Here is a 25,378-nt window from a genome sequence, read left to right on the forward strand (position 1 = left end):
TGAATACTTGACTGTTGAATAGCAAGACGTACGGTAACTAAGGAATGCATAGGTTATGTATTCCAACCGAAAATTACATTAAGATGAGTTCAACCCGTAGCTATGTAGTCACGTTAAGTTAATGTCTATTGGTACCAGGGATTCCAACAATCTTTCATTGAAGGCTTAGTGGTCGAAATATTTCATGATTCAACTGATTAAACCTAAAACTTTGAACAGGATAGCGGAAGCTTACCTAATAACGAAGGACTTCCGTATAATCTCCGTTTTCCCGCCAGTTTCCTCATATCTTTAAGTAAACGTACACACCAGTGCATAAACTTTGGAATTACAATTAATCAAAACTAACCTAACATTATTTAATATTCGTGATTTAAATCCGTCAAACAATTAACATTTTTATTGTGGCCGACAGTTGAATTTCTGGGGGCAACTAAATCGAGCATGGTGCGAGAAGGAATATTATAGGGCTCATATTTTTGTTATGAATGAAACACTACGTAGCTACGCCAATAGAATGCACGCAAAGTTGGATGGCAGCAAGAAGTTCAATGCAGCAAAAGTTTTTGTTAAGTTCACTCTTTGGAATAGAGTGTGTATAGCGGTTGTATCTGGTCTGGCTTAAGTCTCCTTAGTGAGGCGGTCCATTAAGTTTGACAATATCAACAGACATGGAATACTTGTCGATAATATTTGTGGTAATCTTGTCATGTCTTGTTCGGCAGATCAGCTGTGCAGTTCTCAGTCAGGTTGACACAGGTGCGAAGATGACGAAGACTATTGAAACAGATCACCAAAATGTCTTGCAGGATGACGTTGTTGGCACCTTACTTAAACAGGTACAGGAACACCAGATGTTAAATGATGATGAAATATATGGAATTAACAATGATCAAAATAAGGATCAAATATCTGCTAGTGGATTTTATAGTGATACCTATGTTAATGGAAGAACTGATAATGGTGCTGCTGATAAACAGAGGAATTTATTACACAGCAAACAGGTGAGTATGGATGTAACTTAATGCAATTCGTACTTTTTGGATAAAAAGTGAATTCATTAAAAACACAAACATTTAAATGGTATTGCATAATCAACTATAGCAGTAGAGAGCCAGGGCCCAGAAGTAAATCTGTAAGCTATGTTCGACAATGATTAATTGTGAAAAATCCGATTGTTGTGAACATGGTGAACGTTCTTAGTTTTCGAAATAGGTAGATTTTTAAAATAATTTGGAACAAGCCAAAGCTTCGCTTATTCTAACCTTGGACTGTAACGTGTTAATTTTGCATTACGTTCGTAAATCAAATTCATATATTGTTTAAAACGGTACCCAACAATGTGCCAAACTATAAACAACTCAATTGTTTGGCTAAATTGTTTGTCCAATATTTCCTCTGGAATGGTGAGTTGTTCATAATTGACACAAAGCTGTTAAAACGCTGTTGAAACGCTGTTTAAAAGTTTAAACAACCCTAGTTAACGGGTGAAGTTAATACCAGGTTGCTACAAATATTCAAACAGATTGTTTTTAAAAGAATTCTTAAAGTGACAACCTGTTCAGTTCACCCGATAAACTGGATTGTTTAAACTTTTAAACAGCGTTTTAATATTGAACGTTTTATAAGTGTAAAAAATGATGATGTTCTATGTAAACTACCGTTACCTTATCATGAAATAAACATCTCAAAAAAGTAACTACCCCCCTTAAATAATGGTCATTATTCAAAAACAGGCTATTGTATTACAAATCTGTAAAATGCGTTGGAAGTAGAATTTATTTCTGCGTATTTTGACACCTCATTTTATACGATAGCTAAGAAAACAATAAGACACTGTTTAATTTAATGAAGCGAAGTCCAGATTTGAAAGTTGCACTTACAACAATACAAAAACACTGAGATATCATTACACAGATTAACTTCCATTATCATGATTATACTGAATACAAATCAATAGAATTTACTGCAACTTTCAAATCTTGGGTTACATTGGTTTAAATGTACGCTGTGATGTCAATATTTAGTCAATTGCTACGAATGAGGTATCAAAATGTGCAGAAATAAATTCTGTTTCCAACGCAATTAAAAAATTTGCAATACAATTGCCCGTTTTTTAATAATGGTCATTATTTGAGGGGGGTTTAGTTACTTTTTTGAGATGTTTATGAGCTCGTCAAGCAGGTAAGCTTGATTGACAAAGAGGATGAGACAATGGAATTTCGAGAGATTCTATGATGTTCAAAAGGCCTATAAACGTAATTTTAATATCATTTTGCAAAATGTTAGACTGTGCTCTTTATGTTCACCAGGAAAAGGCATTTTCTTTGATTTGTTTTAATGTTCTGTCTTTATTTATCTATCAATTACACATCTGGCAAATTGAACAGGACTACCATGCATGTTTTTTCCTGTTACTTTTGTTTTGTCCCACTTCTTGTATAGAAACTACCATACACAACCATCCCCGATATTTTACCATCTCCACAAAAGTATTACACGGATGCACGTGTATTTTTTTGCCGCCAAATGTAAGGTGCATAACAGTTTAGTGCGACGAATCCGGTCATAAATAGACTGGGATCTATCTATCTATCTTTCCATGTAGCTATGTTCTGTTTGGGAATAAGGCATGTGGACGGAAATTTGTGCCAACATGATAAAACTTCTGAAACCTAAATAGCGACCAATCTATAAATACCTTGTCTCGGAATTGTAGATGACGTTTGTGACGGTTTAATAGAACCAAAATTAATAGTCATATGTTTGATATACAGAATACTATTAACGTAATTGGTTTAATAATGTAGAAAAAATGTATGCTCAAAAAGAACTAAACCACTGAAAGGAAACTGATACATATTTGTAAAGTATCATTACTGTCCTCATGTGACTGTAAGAACACTATTAAAGTTAGCAACTATTTTAAACTGTTACGAATTGGTAGTTCACAGCATCTTGCGAATGGTAGTGAGCTTTGGTAAAAAACTTGCATCGCTTATTTCATAGCGAGTGTGTAGAAGAATTCAAATATTACAGATATACTTTTGTAAGTCCTGTAGTTCTTGAGTTATGTTGCAAAGAGGGCTGAAACAACAACACTTTTGTAAAACGTACATAATTCATTATCAACAATAAATCAAGTAAGTTTTCAATGTATATAATTTGTAGAATGTACTTTTGCGAAATATCAAAGTGTTATTTTTCAATAATATATTGATTTAGATAATGAAAATCGAGCAACTTTGCGAAACATCAAAGTGTTATTTTTCAATAATATATTGATTTAGATAATGAAAATCGAGCAACATTTTCTGTTTATTTAACAGACATCAAATGACTTCAATACGTTCGATCTCTCACAAGCATTGCTGCATTAACCGCACGTATATTTTAAACCTATACCTCTTTCAATAAGGAACAAATAAAGGAAATACACTGGACAGAGGAAATCTTGAAGATAAGTGGCGATAGACATGTCGGTTGATATCTAGATCGACGCTTTTTTTGCTATTCATTTTCAAATATTAAGTTGAATTAATCCAAGCAGAGCATGAAGCGTAGCGAAACGGTTCTATTTTTCCTGTCACGATAGTAAAGAGGAAGACAAAATGCACGCGAATAGCTATCTTCATTCTTCAGTATAAATGGAGGTTTTAACTTAAAGCAATAATGTGTGATTTGCAAAAAGAATAGATTCATATTTAAATGTTCGTTTTCACTGATTACATTATCAGGGGGGGGGGGGTCACTCGAATACCAAAGTGATATGCATGCTCGTCCCCAAAACAGTAATGTTAGAAAGTTTGTTTGAACAGAAAAAAAAAGAAATTAAAATAACGCAAAAGTTAAAGTCAGTTTCAGAGCTGATGGCTTTATTGTGCATTGTGCTATCATTCAAAATACACGGTACCTCGTGGACAAATAATGAAATTGGGTATCACAGCAAAAGGACTCATAAAAATTAAACGGTAGTTGTGATTCACTTCATTTTTTCACAGAAGAATAATGGGAAAGTTCAACGTGGTTCTGACATAAATATCGATTCTTTGCTCTATTGCACTTTTTTTGACTCATTAAAGCCATATTTGCTGAGGAAGACGCCCTCACTGAATTTTTAAAATTCCTTTTTTTACATTGTACTTTATTAAACCAATATACCCTGCAAAAATCAAGACTCTAGGTGCTGTAGTTTTGTCAAAATCCGAGAGTTTGAATAAAACGCCGGAACCGGCGCTTTATTATTACGATGGAATTATTAGTCGAACGCATACACGATGTTCATAACACACAGTACGTACACGGCGTGCGGGACGGTGATACACACAACAAAGGGTCGTACCACAACATGACCGAATGATTGGTACGTATTGGCTGTTGCGCTGGTAGTAAATTCCAATTTTCTTTGCTTTGCCGTAGTTGTTCGTCTCAAAAATAAAAGGGGATATATCTGACAGTAAAAGCTAACATTTTATGGCAAAGAAATGCTAATCTATTTTATTTGAAAATGTTATAATATGGCTTTAATTGTGCATCAGTAAGTTGATTATAATTATGCTTCAATGTGTTCGCAACGTTCGTGTCAAACATACAAATTTATGACCGTAATTCAGTTTAATTTAATGACATTCAAATATTTATGATGCTTTCTGTCATATTAGCAAATCAATTTTGACATTTTCAATATTTCCATATTTGGAAACTCAGTTATATCAAAAATACAAGAAATAAATTTTCCTGTCATATTCTAGAAAGGAAAAGCTTATGCACACAAGAAGATGAATTGATAAAATATATCATGTTAAGGTTAAAGCTAAATTCATAGTTGAGTCGCTAAGTAATTAGTATTTTTTTAGACCAATAAAATTCAGCGGTTATTCTTGCCTCGAAAGTTTAGTTGCACCACGACTGATCGCTCATCACTGGGGATTATATTATTTATTAGTTTGATGAGTGTAGACAGTACACGAACCCTCGTGGGAATTTGGCCAAAGTTCAACTGTTAAAAATGTAATGTGATCACTGTTCAAGCAAAATGAATCTCATATCACAAACAAACAAACAAACAAACAAACAAAGATAATGTCCACTTTTATTTGTTGGTGACGGCTGTTGTCCATTTCACTAAACTTTTAACCCTTCGTAACTCAAGTAACCGTTCCTAAAGTTACGAATAGTACCCAATACTAGACGTAACTTTACGAATAGTCCCTGTAGTAAATCCCTATTACTTACGAAGGGTACCGTTCGTAAGTTTAGTGAATTGGAACTTACGACTCGTCGTAAGTTAAGAAGGATTTTGAGACTTACGAAGCTTCGGAAAGTTGAGTGAAATGGACCCAAGATCTCCTATGGCAGCAACAAACAATGGTGGCCACACACAATAGTGAAAGAAACACGGAAAGAATTGAAACAAAAAAGGACTAAAGAAATCTAAAAAAAAACAAAAATGTGAAAGTACAGAGAAAAAAACCAAGTTCAAACATTACTCTCCAATAAAGATTGACTGCTTGTTCCGCTTGTTTCATTCAAATAGTTATTTAGTACATTCAAATGCTTATAACTTTGTGTGCAGGGATCAAAGTGGACCCAAATCACTGTGGACTCAAAGAGATGTCAAAATTAATACAGAAGATGATATTGACAACATAAAATTACTTTATTTATTGAAATTATTAAATTGAAAACAAGTATTGTTTATGATCTTAAAATCATGGTGTTTTTTTCAAGTGTCATCATCATCATCATCATCATCATCATCATCATCATCATCATCAGTCGTATTCAGCCCACTGCAGGGCGAAAGCCTCCCCAAGTTGGCACCAAAGTTTCCTGTCATTTGCTTTTGCCATCCACCTGATCCCTATGAAACTGGATATCTCATCCCTCCATCTGACTTTCTGTCGTATAGTTTCGGAAATAAAATCTAATACTGGAACTTACTGTTTGCAACTTTGCTACGTTGCGTCTGGAACCACCAGACTTCATCAGGCAACAAAGAACGAGGAAGTCGTTATTCTGCAGGAGGAACAGTTGCATATAGGAGAGGCATTAAAGAAGCCATCTGGGAACGCATTGAGCAGCCATCTCTAAACAGGAGAAGGGGATTCCGTTTTACCTTATCTCATGCATGGGACCGGGCCTTCAAGACGATTCCTAGGAATTTATTACGTGACAGGTCCAGCGGGTCAGTTGCCTGATGAAGTCTGGTGGTTCCAGACGCAATGTAGCAAAGTTGCAAAGAGTAAGTTCCAGTATTCGATTTATTTCAAAAACTCGTCAAAACTACGAGATGACTAAGAACATTCATTCTTAGTCAGTGGGAGTGGTCTAGTTCGTAGACACATTTCTGATTGGACAATCGCATGATTTCGGGTGCCGTCTATCAGGCCGTAGACGACCCCACGTCATCATGCGTCTTGATAATGGGTAACACGCGTGTAGAGGTACGAGTATGTATCGCGCTGGATGCGTAGACTAGTGCGGAATACGCGAATGCGCTAGCAGTACACGCAACAGAATACGTGAAGTTGTAAACAAGTTTCGTTCATTTTATAATGAGGGGAGTTTTTATGACGGTTAGTTTTTGCTTTAAAATTGTTTACAGTTATTAAAATAATATTTAACTGACTAAGAATGAGAATAAACGATAGGAATTTTTATTTTGCCTATCCTCTACCTATGATAGACGACAGGCAGGTCCAATACCGGCTGCGCCGGCATCCACTACTCAAAATATTGGACCTGCCTGTCGTCTATCACATGGTAGAGGATAGGCAAAATAAAAATTCCTATCGTTTATTCTCTAACTCATTTGTAAAGATAAGCATATTGGTTAATTTGCAGGATTTTCATTGACGAACTCTATTTATTATTTATTTATTTATTTATTTATTTATTTATTTATTTATTTATTAATTAATTTATTTATTTATTTATTTATTTATTTATTTATTTATTTATTTATTTATTTATTTATTTATTTGGAAAACGCTTTTATAACAGCGGCACCCATATAAACAAAAGTTAACAAGAATTACAAGATGATACTGAAAGTATTTACAAAAGTTAACAATACAAACAGAAATACTAAAAAAGAATACTTAAAATACTAAAGTTAAAATACTAAAAAGAATACTAAGTTGGCTTGCATTCATCGTCCACCCGTGGGTCAAATGAAGTGAGGAAAAAAGAATGAAGCAAATAAAGCCAGCATCAAAAGCCAATTGGGTGGAAGCTGAGTGCCAGCCACTTAAAAACTACATCAACTGGATATATACATTATTATACAATAGACAATATTGTAGTCAGTGTGGTGAAGAATTAATTACTTAAGGAAATCATTACGTGCCTTCCATGTTCTTTTCAGTAAAGATTTACATGTGACATCAAAACAAACATTAGCAGTGTGAACTAAGTCACTAGGAAAAGTTGGTAAAAATTGGGTGCAGTCAACCCCAAGCAAGATAAATAATTTCTCATCAATGTTGCTTGTAATAAATAATTCCCATACATATAATAGACCATTCCTTTCTAAACTTTCCTTCAATCTTTTGAACTCATTAGAACGAATATCATTGTACACTCGGCAAGAAAATATAAAATGCCTAATATCTTCTATTTATTGTCAATTTGAGAAAACGTTATGCTTATCACGAGAAACAAATCTCTACTAAACATTGCGTGTCTAAATCTTTGAAGGAAATAAATGCTTACATTATATTGCAACACAGATCTTATTGATAAATTAATTAAAGTGGTGGGCAACTTTTGTATAAATCATACAGAAAAAATATAGAGAAAAGGTGAAGTAGTTAATTAAGAAAAACACAAATTTAGCAACATTATCTTTAATACGATCTTTTGTTCACATCTGCCTTATATCAACGTACATATCACATAAATGAGGAAATGGGCTATTCCCCGGGGCTATTCCATTTAAAATCCACACTGCCCCTGTGGAAGATTTAGTTAAACTCTTCCACGGAGGGAGTATGAGTTTCAAATAGAATAGACAATTGGGTAACTTCCATTTGAAATACTCACTCCAGTTGTGGAAGATATATGTAAAACCACAACACAGTGGGGGTATGGGTTTCAAAATGATTAACTCTGACCAATTATATTTGAAAATCTTACTCCTCCTGTGGAAGGTATTTCCAAAATCTTCCACAGGGGTAGTGTGGATTTCAACTGGAATAGCCCAACAGCACAAGACAAATGGTAAACATGCAAACAAGCTACGGTCGACAAGATTTGAGGTAACACGGTGGCTCTATTTGCATTCATCCTTAATAGCATATGGCTTGTTTGTATTGGTCTACTAAGTCTGCTAGCGTACATCGGACACGCGACATTCGGATAGATCCATCAGCAGCTTGTTTTTGGCATGATATATTTATGGTTGATATTTTTGCGGATGGAGACCCTTATGAACCCCCTTCCTTTGCTTAGCCTGTGTCCTTATGACCCTCTATTCTGACCTATTTAGTCCCCTTCACCATTTTCCTTCCCACTCACTCAACTAGGAAATCCGGTTTCTGAGTTCACTGTGGATAAGGCCTGTGTATTATAGTCAAAGACACTAAAACATGCAGGGCTATAGTCTTTAACGCAGGACTCTGCAAAGTAACCTTTAGATAATGATATGAATTAAATGGTTTCCCATGTTGCACCGTGATTGGGAGCTTACTAGAATCTCGAACATGACAATTTTTTACGATTCCTAATCCTACTCTAACCTAAGCATATATACGCCAATCCAAAACTCTAACCCTTAACTCGAACGCTCACAGAACGCACAGAATGATAAAGACGTTATAGAATAAATCAAACACTTAAAAATGTTGTTTTACATAGCTGGTCCCACTTACAATGTCACACATATCGTTGTGTTCGATCGCAATGGCTCATTTTGTAAAGATGCAGTTTTGTTGCAACTATTTTAAACTGTTGTGATTATGTAGTTCACAGCATCTTGCGAATGGTAGTGAGCTTTCACAAAAATTGCATTAAGCATTTCATAGCGAGCGTGTAGAAGAATTTTTAAATCACAGGTATACTTTTGTAGGTCATGTGGTTCTTGAGTTATGTTGTAAAGAGGGCTGAAACAACAACACTTTTGTAAAACGTATATAACAATAAATCAAGCAAGTTTTCAAAGTATTTGATTTGTAGAATGCACTTTTGCAAAACATCAAAGTGTTATTTTTCAATAAAATATTGATTTAGATAATGAAAACCAATTTGGTTGCTTCGACCAATATTGCCTCATCTACCCTTAAAGCCAATTTGAGTTTTGAGATATTTTCTCAACATATCAAGAGGCACTAAACCAACACTAGGCTTCTTTGTATTAATTTTAATACACTTTTCATGTTGATTCTAAAATAAAATTAATATGGTCATGAAAATATACAATTCCGAAATTTTTGACTTTTTAAATTTTGTTTGAAATTTGTCGTCTGCATTCGACACCCGCGTCGAGAGAGTTAATGCACTATTGTTACCATAATTCAAATAATAGCACAAAAATAATATTAACCCCGTGAGAACTACCTGCCGATTGGTTAAAAAGAAGTTTTCATTATCAATTGGCCCAATCAGCAACATTGTCAGAATAATTTCACCACGCAAAATAAATGGGGTGAATTATTTGCAAAGCTCCATTCTGATTCTTTATTCCCAAAATTAAAAACAACAAAATACATTAAAATCACACACCATCATTCTTTTGTCAAAGACTCGACACTTATAGACTTACCACTTGATTCTTTATATAAGCAAACAAGAAAAAATATTGTCTGTTCGCGGTGTTTATACTAATTTGTACTTGAAGTCTATTTTGCTTTGCTTTTGCTTTTGCTATGAAATTTAATTTTGGTTTCACAGTTATTACGAAGGGGTAATTTACTTTTTAACTTAAATAAACCGTTCGTAATAACAGAAAGACTGGTAGGCCATTGTGGCTATCTAATTTGAACAAGAAGACGACCTAAGTGTATCTGAAGTATTTTTGCTCCTGTCTTCGCCATCACTTGTGTGCAACAGGGTAGTGTCTTTGGAAGCCAATGTTAAATCTTGTTAAAGGCGGACTTGTTTTGAATAAATGACCTAAGGGTTCGGGTTCACCCACCTTTGCACAGTATTTTTGGTGGGACCTGATAGCATATCATACACACCAAATTGCATTCTGAATGTCCTTCTGATATCAAATAATTTTGATTTTTGAAATTCGCGATATGATACAAATTTTATGGCAAATAATTAAAAATTAATATTTTTTTGAATTTTTGTGATATTTAACAGTCCTCAAAGTAAACGTTATAAATCTAATGATATGTACTTTTGGCCTTTTGTATTGAAGATAAACGTTTTTTCCCCAAAAGACCTAAATTTTAAAGGTATCTCACGGATAAAATGTGTATCTTCAATATGAAGGGTCAAAATTTTCAATTGATGGCCGGTTTTTCATCCCAGCTACATCCATTTTAAATACGATTTACTTCGAGGACTTTTAAATATCAAAAATGTCACTTTTGAATGATTTGCCATAAAATTTGTATTATATCGCGAATTTCAAAAAATTAAAATTATTTGATGTCAGAAGGACAATCCTCGTATTCAAAGTGGAATTTGGTGTGTCTGATATGCTCTCAGGTCCCACACATATATTCGAAAACGTCGCTATCCGAGCCCTTAAACAACTTTATCAGCGAAGTGAGTGCACTCTTTATAACTTGATTGTCGATATCCTGGTTAGTCTCGGTCCCAGCCGGTTTGTGTTCCTCCGTCACTAGTGACGAAGGAGCACAAATCGGCTGGGACCGAGACTATATCCTGGTGAGTTGTGGAAAATTCAAAGATGTTTGTTTATTACGCGAGCTAGACGAGCTTAATCTTTCATGATGCGTAAACTTGTAAATGAAAGTATGCTTCGAAATTTACACATCTCCTTTTGCTAAAAATACATTTAGACAAAAACGTTTGACACACACTTTCCAACTTTCACTGTTACAAAAACGTTTGACAGATCTTTGACATCATTAAAGGTTTGTCAAACGTTTGGTGAAACAAGCTGTGTTACCAACAAGTTGCATCTATCGCCTTAGGCCGTATGCACACTCCGAGTATTAGACGTATAATATTTGATGTAACATATCTACGTTATTTAGTCTAGTCCCATTCTATTTCCAGTAATGTTTAAGTTCTAACGAATGTTTGATGACGTAAAATCGATAATATGTTACGTATAATATATGGTAGAAATATATTATCGATATTACGTCATCAAACATTCGTTAGAACTAAAACATTACTGGAAATAGAATGGCAATAGATTAAATAACGTAGATATGTTACATCAAATATTTTACGTCTAATAAAAAGTCTGCATACGGCCTAAAGCGGAATATGCGGGAAGTGCCATTATTCATTTTATTATACCAAAATTATAGTTAATATTTGCATTGTTTTATTTTTAGAAAAATTGAATTATCCACTCAATCAAGTAGTCGTGAAGTGAATTTTAAAATAAGCCCGTCCTACATCATTAATAATATTGCAAACATTACTGAAGTTTCGCCAGCCCAAATCATCTCGTCATGAAAATGTAAGAATGTTGTAAACACTTTTATATTGCACTTACAACGTTCATGCAGTATCACCTGCAATCATCACCTGTCATGTCCAACACTGCAAAAACAAGTGTTTATATTTAAACACCATATTGTGTTTATTAGAGTAAACACTTAATAAACACATAATTCATGTTAATGGTCTAACACTAATGTTAATGGTTCTAACACTAATGTTCATAAATTAACACTTGGTGTTATATTACAAACACTAATGTTTGTAATATAACACCAAGTGTTAATTTATGAACATTAGTGTTAGACCATTAACATGAATTATATGTTTATTAAGTGTTGCTCTAATAAACACAATATGGTGTTTAAATATAAACACTTGTTTTTGCAGTGAAGGAGGATTAATATAACGTGGAGAAGCAATAGATTATCAAGATTTATGTAACGCATTGTTCCTTTGTGCCGATTTGATTTGCCGACAAATTCATCAAGAGGTACCTTTTGTTCAGGACAAAATGGCCTCACTACTTGTACAGCGAATTGATAGGTACAGGCAATATAAACATGATAAAGGAGTTCGGTGGATTAATAATTAAGTTACCGGACTCGTAATAAAATGGTCGCGGATTCGAGTCACATCGCGGCCAACGTGTTATGTCCTTAGGCACGGTCAGCACTTACTCCCGTTTGTAAATGGGTACCGAATGGTGCTAGGAAGGTAATTAGAGTTGATGTGTAGGAGGAGTGGCTGGCCCCCACATATCAACATTATTATACACGGAGGAATCTGGCCCCACGCCGCTTCGAAAGGGAGATGCATGGGCAATACTTCGGCCTGTAAAAACAGGCATGAACCTTTATTTTTACCTTATATAGCGAATGTGATTTTGTGCCAATTTCCCGGGCCAATTTCTGTGATGATCAGTGGTTACAAAATTCTCATTTCCGCTTTTGATCGCCTAATCATACAAACATACAAACAAGCTACCGTACATACAGCCTTCATTCTATACATGGAGAGCAAAAGAGTAACGAGTATGAAGCAATGCATATGAAATTTTGGGAACTGCATATCCACTGTGAACATGGTGAAGGAAAAGCCAAGCACAAACAGTTCTCCCATATCCACTGAAGCAAATCGCCTTCTGTCTGCGACGGAAACAATTTCACAGACTGATTTATTCTGACAATGATTCGAAATGGAGTACGAAAAATAAACATCCTCTCTGCATGAGATTTACCAGGTACACCAAGTAATACATAAAACGATTCATGTTGTTTTCCATGCAACGTTTAGGCGAAAACACAATCTTAAAAACGTTCATCTCACACTGTGTCTAGTAAGTTAGGATTTACTTTAATATTGGCATTTTTTTCTTCATGTAGGAATAAGGGGTACAGGGCGTTAGTCCGACACGCCGCTAGTCCGACACTCCGCTAGTCCGACACGCCGCTAGTCCGAATCTAAAATGCACTGCATCAGTCCGACACGCCGCTAGTCCGAATCTAAAATACAGTCTGCCAGTCCGTCACGCCGCTAGTCCGAATATGAAAATCACTGCGCTAGTCCGAAATTGAAAACCACTGCGCTAGGCCGAATCTGGAAAACACTCCTTCAGTCCGACACTGCGCTAGTCCGAATCTAATAAACACTGCGCTAGTCCGAAACTGAAAACCATTGCGGTAGTCCGAATTTGAAAAGCATGTTCACCCATGTATCCTAAACAACCAGGGATTCATATCGTAAATTTGATCTAAAACCCCCATTAAAAATTTGAATGTAGTAAAAAAATGTCTAAATGAACTCCCAGACATCTAAACCAAGTAAATAAAATCAGACGGTCATTTAAAAGACTAATACTTGCTCAGAATGATTGTAAATGTGGAAAAAAGAGGTGGGGTTAAATCCCACCTACTTTGTGATTGTTTTTGCCCGCACTCTCTCATTTTTTAACCGATTTCCATAATAAGGGTGTCAAAATGCTCAGGAGGATGAACCACTTCAAATGAGATGTGTAGGTGAAATGTTTGAAACATTTCAGTTTTTTACTATGTAACACACAGGTACCCCAATTTGTGACACAGGACCATTAGCATTTAATTTATCTGTTTATAAGCATTTTCCAAACACAGCATTAACATTGTAGATAAAATGAGTGTCGTTTTATTTGGTAATGTTCATGCAACTGATGCTTGCACTGTTGCACACGCAGTTAACCCCATGAGAACTACATGCCGATTGGCCAAAAAGAAGTTTTCATTATCAATTGGCCCAAATCAGCAACATTGTTAGAATAATTTCAACATGCAAAAAAATTGGGGTGTTTTATTTGCAAATCGCCATTCTGATTGGTGATTAAAGTGAAGATATCATGTAATTTACCACTCAGAGGCAATGTTAGATCGGCAGGGGTAGTGCGCAGGGGGTTAATACACTACACTACCAAGTACTGAAGTTCCTTGACACTGAAAAACACTTTGGTCAGCATTACGATAACAGAAAAGAAATAATTTAAAACAGTTTCTGATCCTTTTAATTTTTTGAGTAGTGTTATATTAATAATGGGACGAGTAAGACATCTTTAGGCATTTATATAACTTCGTGAGAAAAAAGTAATGTTCTTTAAAATAATTTTTTTTACAAGGTTGCCAACTTGACGCGGACACCGGGAAGAAGGAAACTAATAATAAACTTCCCTGGGCCTCACTAACACTCGGCAAGACAGCTACTGTAAAAATCATCTCAACAGGTATAATGTGTCAGGGTATAAGTTGAAATCTATTTTTCTCTAAATTGACATTGCCGCCTATTTGCAATCAAAATTACAGCAAGCTGACAGTAAAGCAAAACAGACTTCAAGAACTTGCTTTTTGGTTTTACTAATTAACCATAGCGACCTTTGAGTTAGATCTAGTTTCATATTTGGTCGCCGGAGAGACCGTGGTGGAAATGATGTTAATGAAAAACGGGATATCATTGACACCGGGCTAATATCCGTCAAAATAACACGGTGTAGCTGCATACAGACAGACTACTAAACCGGTAAACTAGTTCTTAGTGGTTATGTTTACCTAAAGATTGTCAAGTTTACCGCGACTTCTTAAAGTATTTAATGAAATCTTGACTAGTATTAGCAAGTCGTTTGTAATTACTAAGTAATTTGCGTGGGAGCTAATTAACTATGGAGTTAATGCCCGGAGTTAATGATATTTACGAATAATCAAGACACCTTAAATAAAATTGATTTCTCCGTTTCTTAACAAGTTACTGCAAAGTATCAATGTATTGCGGAAGTATTTCAGTTGAGATACACGAATTCCCTATTGAATATGCAAGAAGGAAATCGTCGCTTAACCCAGAGTGCAGGACAGACATAGATATAAGCTATACGCTTAAAGTCAGGGCATTTATTAATTCAAAGAAATGGATATACACCATGAAGAGATTGCACCCATTTCAACAAATAACAGTGCAAAACTTGTGAAGTTTTCAGTTCCGGAACAAATACATTTAAGATGTTAATTTTTTCTTTCTATCATCTAATTAAGTCGGAAACAAGTTCTTAAATACTTTCAGGTATCATTAAGCCTTGAATCAAGTCCGTAAATCAACTCGAAGCTTTATAGTATACATATGCGTGTGTATAGTACGCTTCTAAATAAAAGTATCATTAAGGGGTACTACACCCTGGCCAATTTTGTGCCTATTTTTGCATTTTCTCAAAAATTATAGCACATTGGTGACAAGTAAGATATGTATATTATAGGGGCAAGGACCGCAACTACTGTACTGAAAATTCCGCAACTCAGAGTAAGTAGTTCTTGATTTATTGATCAAATATTGGTTTTCCCTAATTTTTGACTGTAACTCCATAACTGTTATCTGTGCTGAAATAAAATTTCCAGTGCAGTAGTTGTAGTCCTTGCCCCTATAATATACATATATTACTTGTCCCCAATGCGCTATAATTTTTGAGAAAATTGCAAAAATAGGCACACAATTTGACAGGGGTGTAGTACCCCTTAACTTGAATATGTGGCTATGATTTAAACACAAAAAGAGTATTGAACAAATTAATAAACTCGCTGAATATATTCAGCTGAATGTATACAGCGTTTCATACTGCGAAATCAGACACCTCATTTGTTGCTCTGCGATCTGCAAAAATCAAACAAAAACAAAAATAAAAACAAAAAAATCAATGCACATGGTAAAGAGTCGGATCTCGGAAGTTGCAGAAGGATTCTCAGTGCATAATATTACTGGATGAGTATTATGCTTTATTAGCTTTAATTGTACGCGCCATTATCATTCAAATTAAAACCTTATAAGATGAAAGGCAGACTTGAACCCAGTAGAGAACCTATGGGACGCTCTAAAGAAGATGGTTAACAAGCCTATCAAGCCAGACACAATGCAAACCCAGAGGGTTTGCACCGCATCCGTTGGAGAAAGGAGAACAGTACAGCAGTATAAGCCAAAATTAAATTGTTTCTTAAAGTGGTTTTAGAATAAAATTTATTTAATATTTGTGTAAAAACGGAAGCATCCTGCGCGCAAAAGAATATCGTCAGCCTACTACGAAATCGTCGCTTAATCCAGAGTGGAGGACAGACATAGATATAGCTGTACGCTTAAAGTCAGGGCATTTATTAATTCAAAGATATGGATATACACCATGAACATGATGAATAGATTGCCCCCATTTTCAACAAATTACAGAGCAAAACTTGTGGAATTGGGAAGTTTTTAGTTCTGGAACAAATAAATTTTAGATGTTAATTTTTTCTTTCATCTAATTAAATCGGAAACAAGTTCTGAAATACTTTCAGGTATCATTAAGCCTTGAATCAAGTCCGTATATCAACCCGAAGCTTTATAGTATACATATGCGTGTGTATAGTACGCTTTTAAATAAAAGTATCATTAACTTGAAAATGTCGCCATGATTTAAACACAAAAAGAGTATTGAACAAATTAATAAACTCGCTGAATACAGCGTTTCATACTGCGAAATCGGACACCTCATTTGTTGCTCTGCGATCTGCGAAAAACAAACAAAAACAAAAACAAAAAAATCAATGCACATGGTAAAGAGTCGGATCTCGGAAGTTGCAGAAGGATTCTCAGTGCATAATATTACTGGATGAGTATTATGCTTTATTAGCTTTAATTGTACGCGCCATTATCATTCAAATTAAAACAAGATGAAAGGCAGCCTTAAACCCAGTAGAGAACCTATGGGACGCTCTGAAGAAGATGGCTAACAAGCCCATCAAGCCAGACACAATGCAAACCCAGAGGGTTTGCACCGCATCCTTTGGAGAAAGGAGAACAGCACACCCGTATAATCCAAAACGAAATTGTTTGTAAAAGTGTTTTTAGAATAACATTTATTTAATATTTGTGTAAAAACTGAAGCATCCTGCGCGCAAAAGAATATCGTCAGCCTACTACGAAATCGTCGCTTAATCCAGAGTGGAGGACAGACATAGATATAAGCTGTACGCTTAAAGTCAGGGCATTTATTAATTCAAAGATATGGATATACACCATGAACGTGATGAATAGATTGCCCCCATTTTCAACAAATTACAGAGCAAAACTTGTGGAATTGGGAAGTTTTTAGTTCCGGAACAAATACATTGTAGATGTTATTTTTTTCTTTCATGTAATTAAGTCGGAAACAAGGTCTTAAATACTTTCAGGTATCATTGAGACTTGAATCAAATCCGTATCAACCTGAAGCTTTATAGTAGCCTATACATATGCGTGTGTATAGTACGCTTGAAAATGTCGCCGTGATGTCGATACCAAAGTGACTATGGCAAGATCGTTTCAAGAGTTTCCTTAGGTTGAGATCCGTTCAATTAATAATTGTACTGAAGTGGAGATCTGACATGGATAATTTTCATCACAAAACATTTCTTCTCATTGAATCTCATTTGCCATTTATTCTGCCATTCAGTCAGCTTGTTGAGATTCTGTTGTAGTTGATCTGCACCGGAAGAATCTTTGATTGTGCGAAAAGACGGGTGTTAGATCTGATGTTATGGGGGTAAATCATTGATGAAAATAATAAACTACAGTGGATTTGTCACTGTGCCTTGAGGAATGCTTGAAGTAACGCTGACCCACTTGGAGCATTTGTCAAGTACCCGCTGCGGTCTCTCAGTGAGGAAGGTTTTAATCCATTCGTACAGGTTTCCTCTGATTCCATAATCATAGCTTTTGCCGAGAAGACGTTTGTGTGGAACCTTATCAAAAGCTTTCTCAAAATCCATGATTTTCATGTCAGTCTGTTTGTTGGTATCCGTTGTAGATGTTAGATCTTGGATGGTGGATATCAACTGAGAGTCGCAGGGTGACCTTTCCTAAAGCTGTGTAGTTCAGGCATAAGATATTATCATGATTCAACATAATTCAACCACTTATGCTACACAGAGACACGAAAGTGGCCCAAGCTGTTTTAGGACTATTTTACACAATTGGCCTTATCTTCGCTTGTAGACCACCGATTTTATTATGTAGTAGCCCAAGAAATTTCTAAATTGTCTAATTTGTTTGTTACAACCTGTATAATTGCATACATACACAGACATAATACTGTAGGTGATGAGTGCGAATAGCGGACTGGCATTACGCATCCGTAAATAGGTAATCGGCCGGAGAGATCAGCTGTCCTTAGTATAAGAGAGAGTCTTGAACAAGACTATTCTTCCGAAATAAAAAAAGAAAGACAGGGATAATGCAGGCTTCATAGGCATAGTTTTGGTGTGTTTGAAACGACTTCAGATTTGGAAATACAGAAATAACATGGTAACAAGGAAGAACATGACTTAGTGTTACACTGCAAGCAATCATGCTAAATGCGGATTTGAAAGCTTAGCCTATTTACAAAATGTAGAGCCTATATCTTAAAAAAGTTACTATCCAAGGAAAAAATATTAAAGATATAAGGGCTCACTTTGTGTACCCGACTGATATATAGTGTGAATAATTATTCAGCCCAATTGATTTCATCACATGTAAACCCCGCATTTTAAAGATCTGTAGCGACAGAAATGCTGATTTACATAAAGTAATTGGTACACTTTTCTCTATATGTGACTATCCACATCGAAACGCTCGTAAAGTCGGCCCATGGTCAATTTTGTTTTCTTCCGTGTTTGGAAAATATATATCTAAAGCTTTACAATGATATATCATTTGACTTTAAACGATAGCCATAAGTGGAGTTATGGCTTGTTCAACTTTGCTCCTTCAGTAAAAGGGTACATTATTTTGGTGCTACAATATTTCTCTTTTTCTACATTGCTGGTATTAAATATTAAATTGTGATGATTGGCGGTCACTTCAAATCATCCCCAAGTCAACGAGGTTCAGGAATGTCCTCTCATTTTTAATTGTTGGTTAATCCACCACTTGAACAGGATTTAGCCATAGCAAACAAAGACTAAAGCTATTTACTATAAGCATAAGCTTATTATCCTCTTCAACAATAGGATTAAAGATTGATGTGCGGACTGGACTGAAATGAGAAACTTGTAGGACAATTATTGGGTACATTATGAATACAAGCTTGATGCACATTTTGGACTGTAACTCGAAATACAATTTGCCGACTTTACGAGCGGTTTGAGATGGACGGTCACATATACCTGGATCAAGTGAATTTTGGCATGCCCCAATTAATTTACTCTCACTTTCTAAATCACAGAGAAAAAATCCTGACTTTGCCAATATCATGCTATATATACCAGCAATGAAATTTGTTTTTTTCTAGTCGATTGTTTAGTGATTTTTGTAGTGGTAGCGCCAAATAGTTATGATGCAATATGAGCTGTTTGTAAAGCAGTATGCAGACTTTTTATTAGACGTACAATATTGTATGTGACATATCTACGTTATATAATCTATTGCCATTCTATTTCCAGTAATGTTTAAGTTCTAACGAATGTTTGATGACGTAAAATCGATAATATATTTCTACCAGATATTATACGTAACATCTTATCGATTTTACGTCATCAAACATTCGTTAGAACTTAAACACTACTGGAAATAGAATGGCAATAGATAAAATAACGTTATGTTACATACAATATTGTACGTCTAATAATCGGAGTCTGCATGCTGCTTAAGAGTGTCGTTGATTAAAATAACTAATACCTTATTTTTCTTTTTTTCAACAGACTCTTCACAAATCACAGGGCCGAAGGAAAGATAGTATTTCAAAACACAGTTTACACATGCAACATCTGATTGTCAACACAGCAGAAGTTGACGATTGTAAGTAGAACATACAAAAGAATGTTAGCAATGAATCAAACTGCTCCGCATACTGCAGTTACTGTCCGTTTTCCTATACACAATACACAGTGCTCTCACCATTGACGCGTGACCTGTACAAATGATGTATGTTGGGAGAATGGACACTTGCCTAGTTAACATCACTGTGTGAAAAATAACCAGCCAATATTTTATTTATTCTCCAAAACTTCTAGCAAATATATTTCTCTAACATGACCTAAAATTACAGCTAGGTTAGATGTTCAGAAATGGTCGCACTTTTGTAAAATATGAGTGAGGGCAAGGCATAGCTAGCCAACTCCCCGTGTTAATTGAATGGAGATTTGACCGAAAATATTGGTATCGGACCGCTCACTTCTGAAGGATGCCACAAAAACGGTAAAAGCTACATTTAAATTATTCTAAATAGGTTCTAGAAAATAAAGTTTTGTAACATGTCCTAAATTTTTAGCTAATTTAGATGTTTGGAGAGGGTCGCACTTTTGTGTTTTAGGAAGGATATGTAAACGACAGATAACACCAAAAATATGAAGAAATTATTTCCAAACCGTGTTAAGTCAACAATCATTATGTTGCTAATTTTGAAGAATGCTGGTTAACAAAAAGCAGGTCTTTGTCTCATTTCGTGAACAAAAGTACACATACCATTGTTTCCTTTCGTTTCCTTTATAATCGGTTACCCAACTGAAGCTATAATACGCAAACTTTATTGCGATATCGCACATGAAAACAGTCATATGTGCACAGCCAGAGAAGATCCGATTTAATCAGTTGAGCTGTTTCAATGAGTGTTATCTTGGTTTAATAACTTTTAATGGGGTTAAGTCCTGCAAAGGTCGAGATGAATTCTACTGTAGACATGACTGCATCATGGTACTCTCGTATCTGTATCTGATGGTGGAGCCAGTTGGCTCAGCGGTTTTTCCCTCGCCTTGCACCGCTGAGGTCCAGGGTTCAAGCCCCGGCGCGGCCCAAGGACTCATATGCACTTGAATTATCCCGATTCCATGCTCGCTCTCGCAGGTTTTCTCCGGGATCTCCGGTTTCCTCCTGAATCGCAAAAATCGGTAATTAGTTGTTTGGTTATCAAAAACTTCCTTCACCCAATGGAATTTGGGGAGCTGCACAGATAATGTTACAATCTAAGTGCGGATATGTTTGCGCCGTTCGGCAGCAGCTGGCCAGTCACATTGGGTTTTTACACGATTGTAATGTACTTTAATAAACAAAGATACTCTGCAAAAATCAAGACTTTAGGTGCTGTAGTCCTGTGCAGGAACCGTCGTTTTATTATTACGATGGAAATATATATTAGTCGAACACGTATGCGATGTTCATAACATAAAACACAGTATATACGTACACGGCGTGCGGGACACACATGCACACACACGCCAGAGGATCGTACCGTATTACAACCGCTGGAGTAACATGCATTGGCGCTAGTAAATGTTATAATATGGCTTTAAACGGTAAACAAGTTTCGTTCATTTCAGAAAGAGGGGAGGTTTCATAAAGGCAACTTAATATTTGTTAAATAAAACAGGGTTTAGTTATTAAAATAATATTTTACTGACTAAGAATGAGAATAAACGATATGAATTTTTGTTTTTATTATCCTCTACCGTGTGGTAGACGACAGGGTCTTATTTTCTTAGTGCAAGTGCATTTTATTTTACTAATTCTCGAGCAATTAGTGATAATAAGTACTAAAATGTTGAAAATGCGAACAAATAATTACTGCCCGTAATACGCGAATGCGTACCCGTGAACTCCTGGCATTTTACTTTGATTTGTTCTCGCTAGTCTTAAGGGCTGGGGTATGAACGTTTGGACAGTATTTATTTTGGGACATTAGAGCACATCAGACATATCGAATTGCATTCTGAATACGAAGAATGTCATTCTGATATCAAATAATTTTGATTTTTGAAATTCGCAATTTAATGCACATTTTATGGCAAATCATTAAAAATTGATATTTTTGATATTTAGCAGTACTTGAAGTAAACTTTATAAATCTGATGATTTATACTTAAAGTGTATGTAGGTGGGATGAAAAGCCGACGATCAATTGAAAATGTTGACCTTTCGCATTGAAGATATGGATTTTTTTCCCCAAAACACCAAAAAATTAGGTCTTTTTGGGAAAAAATCCATATCTTCAATATGAAAGGTCAAAATTTTCAATTGACCGTCGGCTTTTTCCTCCCTGCTACATACACTTTAAGAATATATCATTAGATTTATATAATTTACTTCGAGGACTGTTATATATCAAAAATTTGAAAAATATCAAATTTTTATAATTTGTCATAAAATTTGTATTATATTGTGATTTTCAAAAATGAAAATTATTTGATATCAGAAAGCCATGCTTCGTATTCAGAATGCAATTCGATAGGTCTGAGGTGCTCTCATGTCCCACAAAAAATACTGTCGAAACGCAATAAACGCTCATTTTAGATCCCTTAAATAACATACCATAGAGTGTATGAATACGTTATAATGTAATTCAGTTGAAGAGTTTCGTTGAACTACAATTTTTTTAACTTCTAATTGATTAAAATTTCGATCAAAATAGTTTTCGACGCACTTTATCTAATGTCTGTTATTTTGTATATTCTTTAACAGCAACACCAACTCACAGAGACAATAATCATTTTCGGGAAGAAACAGCTACAGAAAAGAACATTGAAAACGATGCTTATGAAATAGTGCCCTCAACGGACAAAATGTACTTTCCTACATCGGTGGAAGAACTGGATGGCGTAATCATTGGCAGCATTATAGGTGGATTTGTAGCAATATGGGCTACCGTTGTTGTGACTATTATATGCTGCTCTTTCTGCAACTATCACCCTCATCACAGAGAGAGATTATCAGATGTCTATAGAGATTATGGAATGGAAGATAATTGGTTTACAATGTCAGATTATTCAGGATATAAAAGAGAATATCAAAGAATTTGAGTTATTTGGACGTGTAAACATTGTTTTGTGTTTTCAATTTTGTTTTGCAAATGACCAAAAAATAAATCGTTTCCTTTTCTCGATTAGTTTATATACGAGATATTGCTTATCCTGTTGTCAGTTGATGTTTTCTGCTGCATTTCTGAAAAGGGTTCCTCACAAAGGAAAGGTTAAGGGATCTGGGATGAGCGTTTTGAGCGTTTCGACAGTATTTTTTGTGGGACATGAGAGCATAGCAGACATATCGAATTGCATTCTGAATACGAAGAATGTCTTTCTGATATCAAATAATTTTCATTTTTTGAAATTCACGATATAATACAAATTTTATGACAAATTATTAAAATGTAATATTTTTCACATTTTTGATATATATATATATATAAAAAAAAGCGCAGTGATTTATAGTGCGCTACGCACAGGCACAACGCCTAGACGTTGATCCACAAGCCTCAGCACACTTTACAGGTTGTCGCTGACCACTACGGCCCACATCATTCCATAAACCATTTAACAACAAATCAGGGACTTTGCTGCTATCGCTACACGAGCGCACACCCTAGACATTCCACAAATAACCATCGCAACCAGGAGGCTCCCCGAGTTTCGTACGGGTAACAACGAGACAATTAGCAGTAAGTTCCTTGTCCAGGGGAATTTCAAGCTAACTCAATTTTTCCACGAGAGCATACTAGGCACCGCATGCAGGGTTCGAACCCGCAACCTCTCGCACCATAGTCGAACGCCTTAACGATTGAGCTAACTTGACTGCTAGTCCTCGAAGTAAATTTTATAAATCTAATGACATATTCTTAAAGTGTATGTAGCTGGGAGGAAAAGCCGACGATCAATTTTGACCTTTCATATTGAAGATATGGATTTTCCCCCAAAAGACCTAATTTTTTTGGTGTTTTGGGGGAAAAAATCCATATATTCAATACGAAAGGTCACAATTTTCAATTGATTGTCGGCTTTTCATCCCACTTATATACACTTTAAGTATAAATCATCAGATTTATAAAGAGTACTGTTAAATATCAAAAATATCAATTTTTAATCATTTGCCATAAAATGTGTATTACATTGCGAATTTCACAAAATCAAAATGATTTGATATCAGAAGGACATTCTTCGTATTCAGAATGCAATTAGATATGTCTGATGTGCTCTAATGTCCCACAATAAATACTGTCCAAACGTTCATACCCCACCCCTTAAGTGTGTCGTTAATAATTGTTGAGTCCGTAAAACTTACTTTCGGAGTCGCGCATTATGAAGCACGTTGCTAACATGGCTCATGTTTAATTGTTTGATCAACCTACTTGTTAGCTCAAAATTGGATCAGTTATTGAGGATATGGTGGATAACACACTCTCTCCATCAGTGTTCGTTGTATTTGCCCGGATATTTGTGACGTGGTATATCGAAAGGAGACACTTTTGGGCAGGATCGTACATGGACAAATAGCAAACAATCTGCCCGGGGTGATTTTTTCACAATTTGGGTTTGTTGCAAATTTGTGATGTTAAAAATGTTTAAAATATTGTCTCAAAATTGATACCTTGCCCCAAAGTGTCTCTTTATGATATACCACGTCACATTTTTAGAATGATTATGTTTTTTTTTATCATTAACTCAAGATCTATTCGCCCACATTAAAATGAAACGCAATAGACATGACGGTGGCATACGGACATCTTGTCCATTGTGTTTCAGCTCTCAACTACAAAAGGGTAATCTGCAGTAATCGAACAGTAATCTGCAAAGGTGTTGTCTAGAAGCTCTTCCGTCACTACTGTCTATCTGTAATATCTTTAGAAGGGCTAGGTCGTTCCGTCACAAATTAAAGGTCCATGTAGAATGATTATGTGGTTTTTTTATCATTAAATCAAGATATATTTGCTCATATTAAAATGAAACGCAATAGTCATGATGGTGGCATACGGACACATTGTCGGTTGTATTTCAGCAGGCGCGTAGCAAGCGGGGGACAGGGTGGACGAGGTCCATGGGCCCCGAGGGTTCAGGGGCCCCAAGCAAAAGATAAAATGAAATAAGCGCTGATTAAGGAGATGCTAAAAGGCAGGGCCGAATTTATCTGGCCCGAATCAAAAATTTGCAGGCGCCAAACTCACCGTGAGGAAAGCAAGTACACTCAAGAGGCCAAGTTTGGTTTACAAATTGGGGGCCTATTATAAGATCGACGGTGGTGGCAGAAGCATTGCAAATTAGAGGGAGATAAGCATATCATTTTGTTCCGATCTTACTAGGACATTTGCGCGCGCAATTTTTAATATTAGGCCATTTGAGCTCAAAATGAATGTGCATTTTGCTATGTGAAGGGCTAGTATGATAAGCGCGAAGCGCGCAAAATTGTCAAATTTTTACCATATTTTGGTCCAAAACATGGCGTTGTCGGGCTAAGAGGAACATGCACAGGGCAATTTTGGGGCCATCTGACCCAATGGTAAATCCGGCCCTGCTAAAAGGGACCCGAACTA

At 35.6% G+C, this 25,378-nt stretch overlaps 1 protein-coding gene across 1 annotated transcript; it reads left to right on the forward strand.

The window, feature by feature from the left end:
- The first annotated feature begins 437 nt into the window (after positions 1-437).
- LOC140158333 (uncharacterized) lies at positions 438-22,985 on the forward strand. Its single transcript, XM_072181428.1, has 3 exons — positions 438-1,004; positions 19,788-19,884; positions 22,540-22,985. The coding sequence occupies exons 1-3, from the start codon at positions 672-674 to the stop codon at positions 22,875-22,877; spliced, it is 768 nt and encodes a 255-aa protein (XP_072037529.1). The 5' UTR covers positions 438-671; the 3' UTR covers positions 22,878-22,985.
- Positions 22,986-25,378: the final 2,393 nt, after the last annotated feature.

This window comes from Amphiura filiformis, chromosome 8, assembly GCF_039555335.1.
Source record: "Amphiura filiformis chromosome 8, Afil_fr2py, whole genome shotgun sequence".
Lineage (NCBI taxonomy): Eukaryota > Metazoa > Echinodermata > Ophiuroidea > Amphilepidida > Amphiuridae > Amphiura > Amphiura filiformis.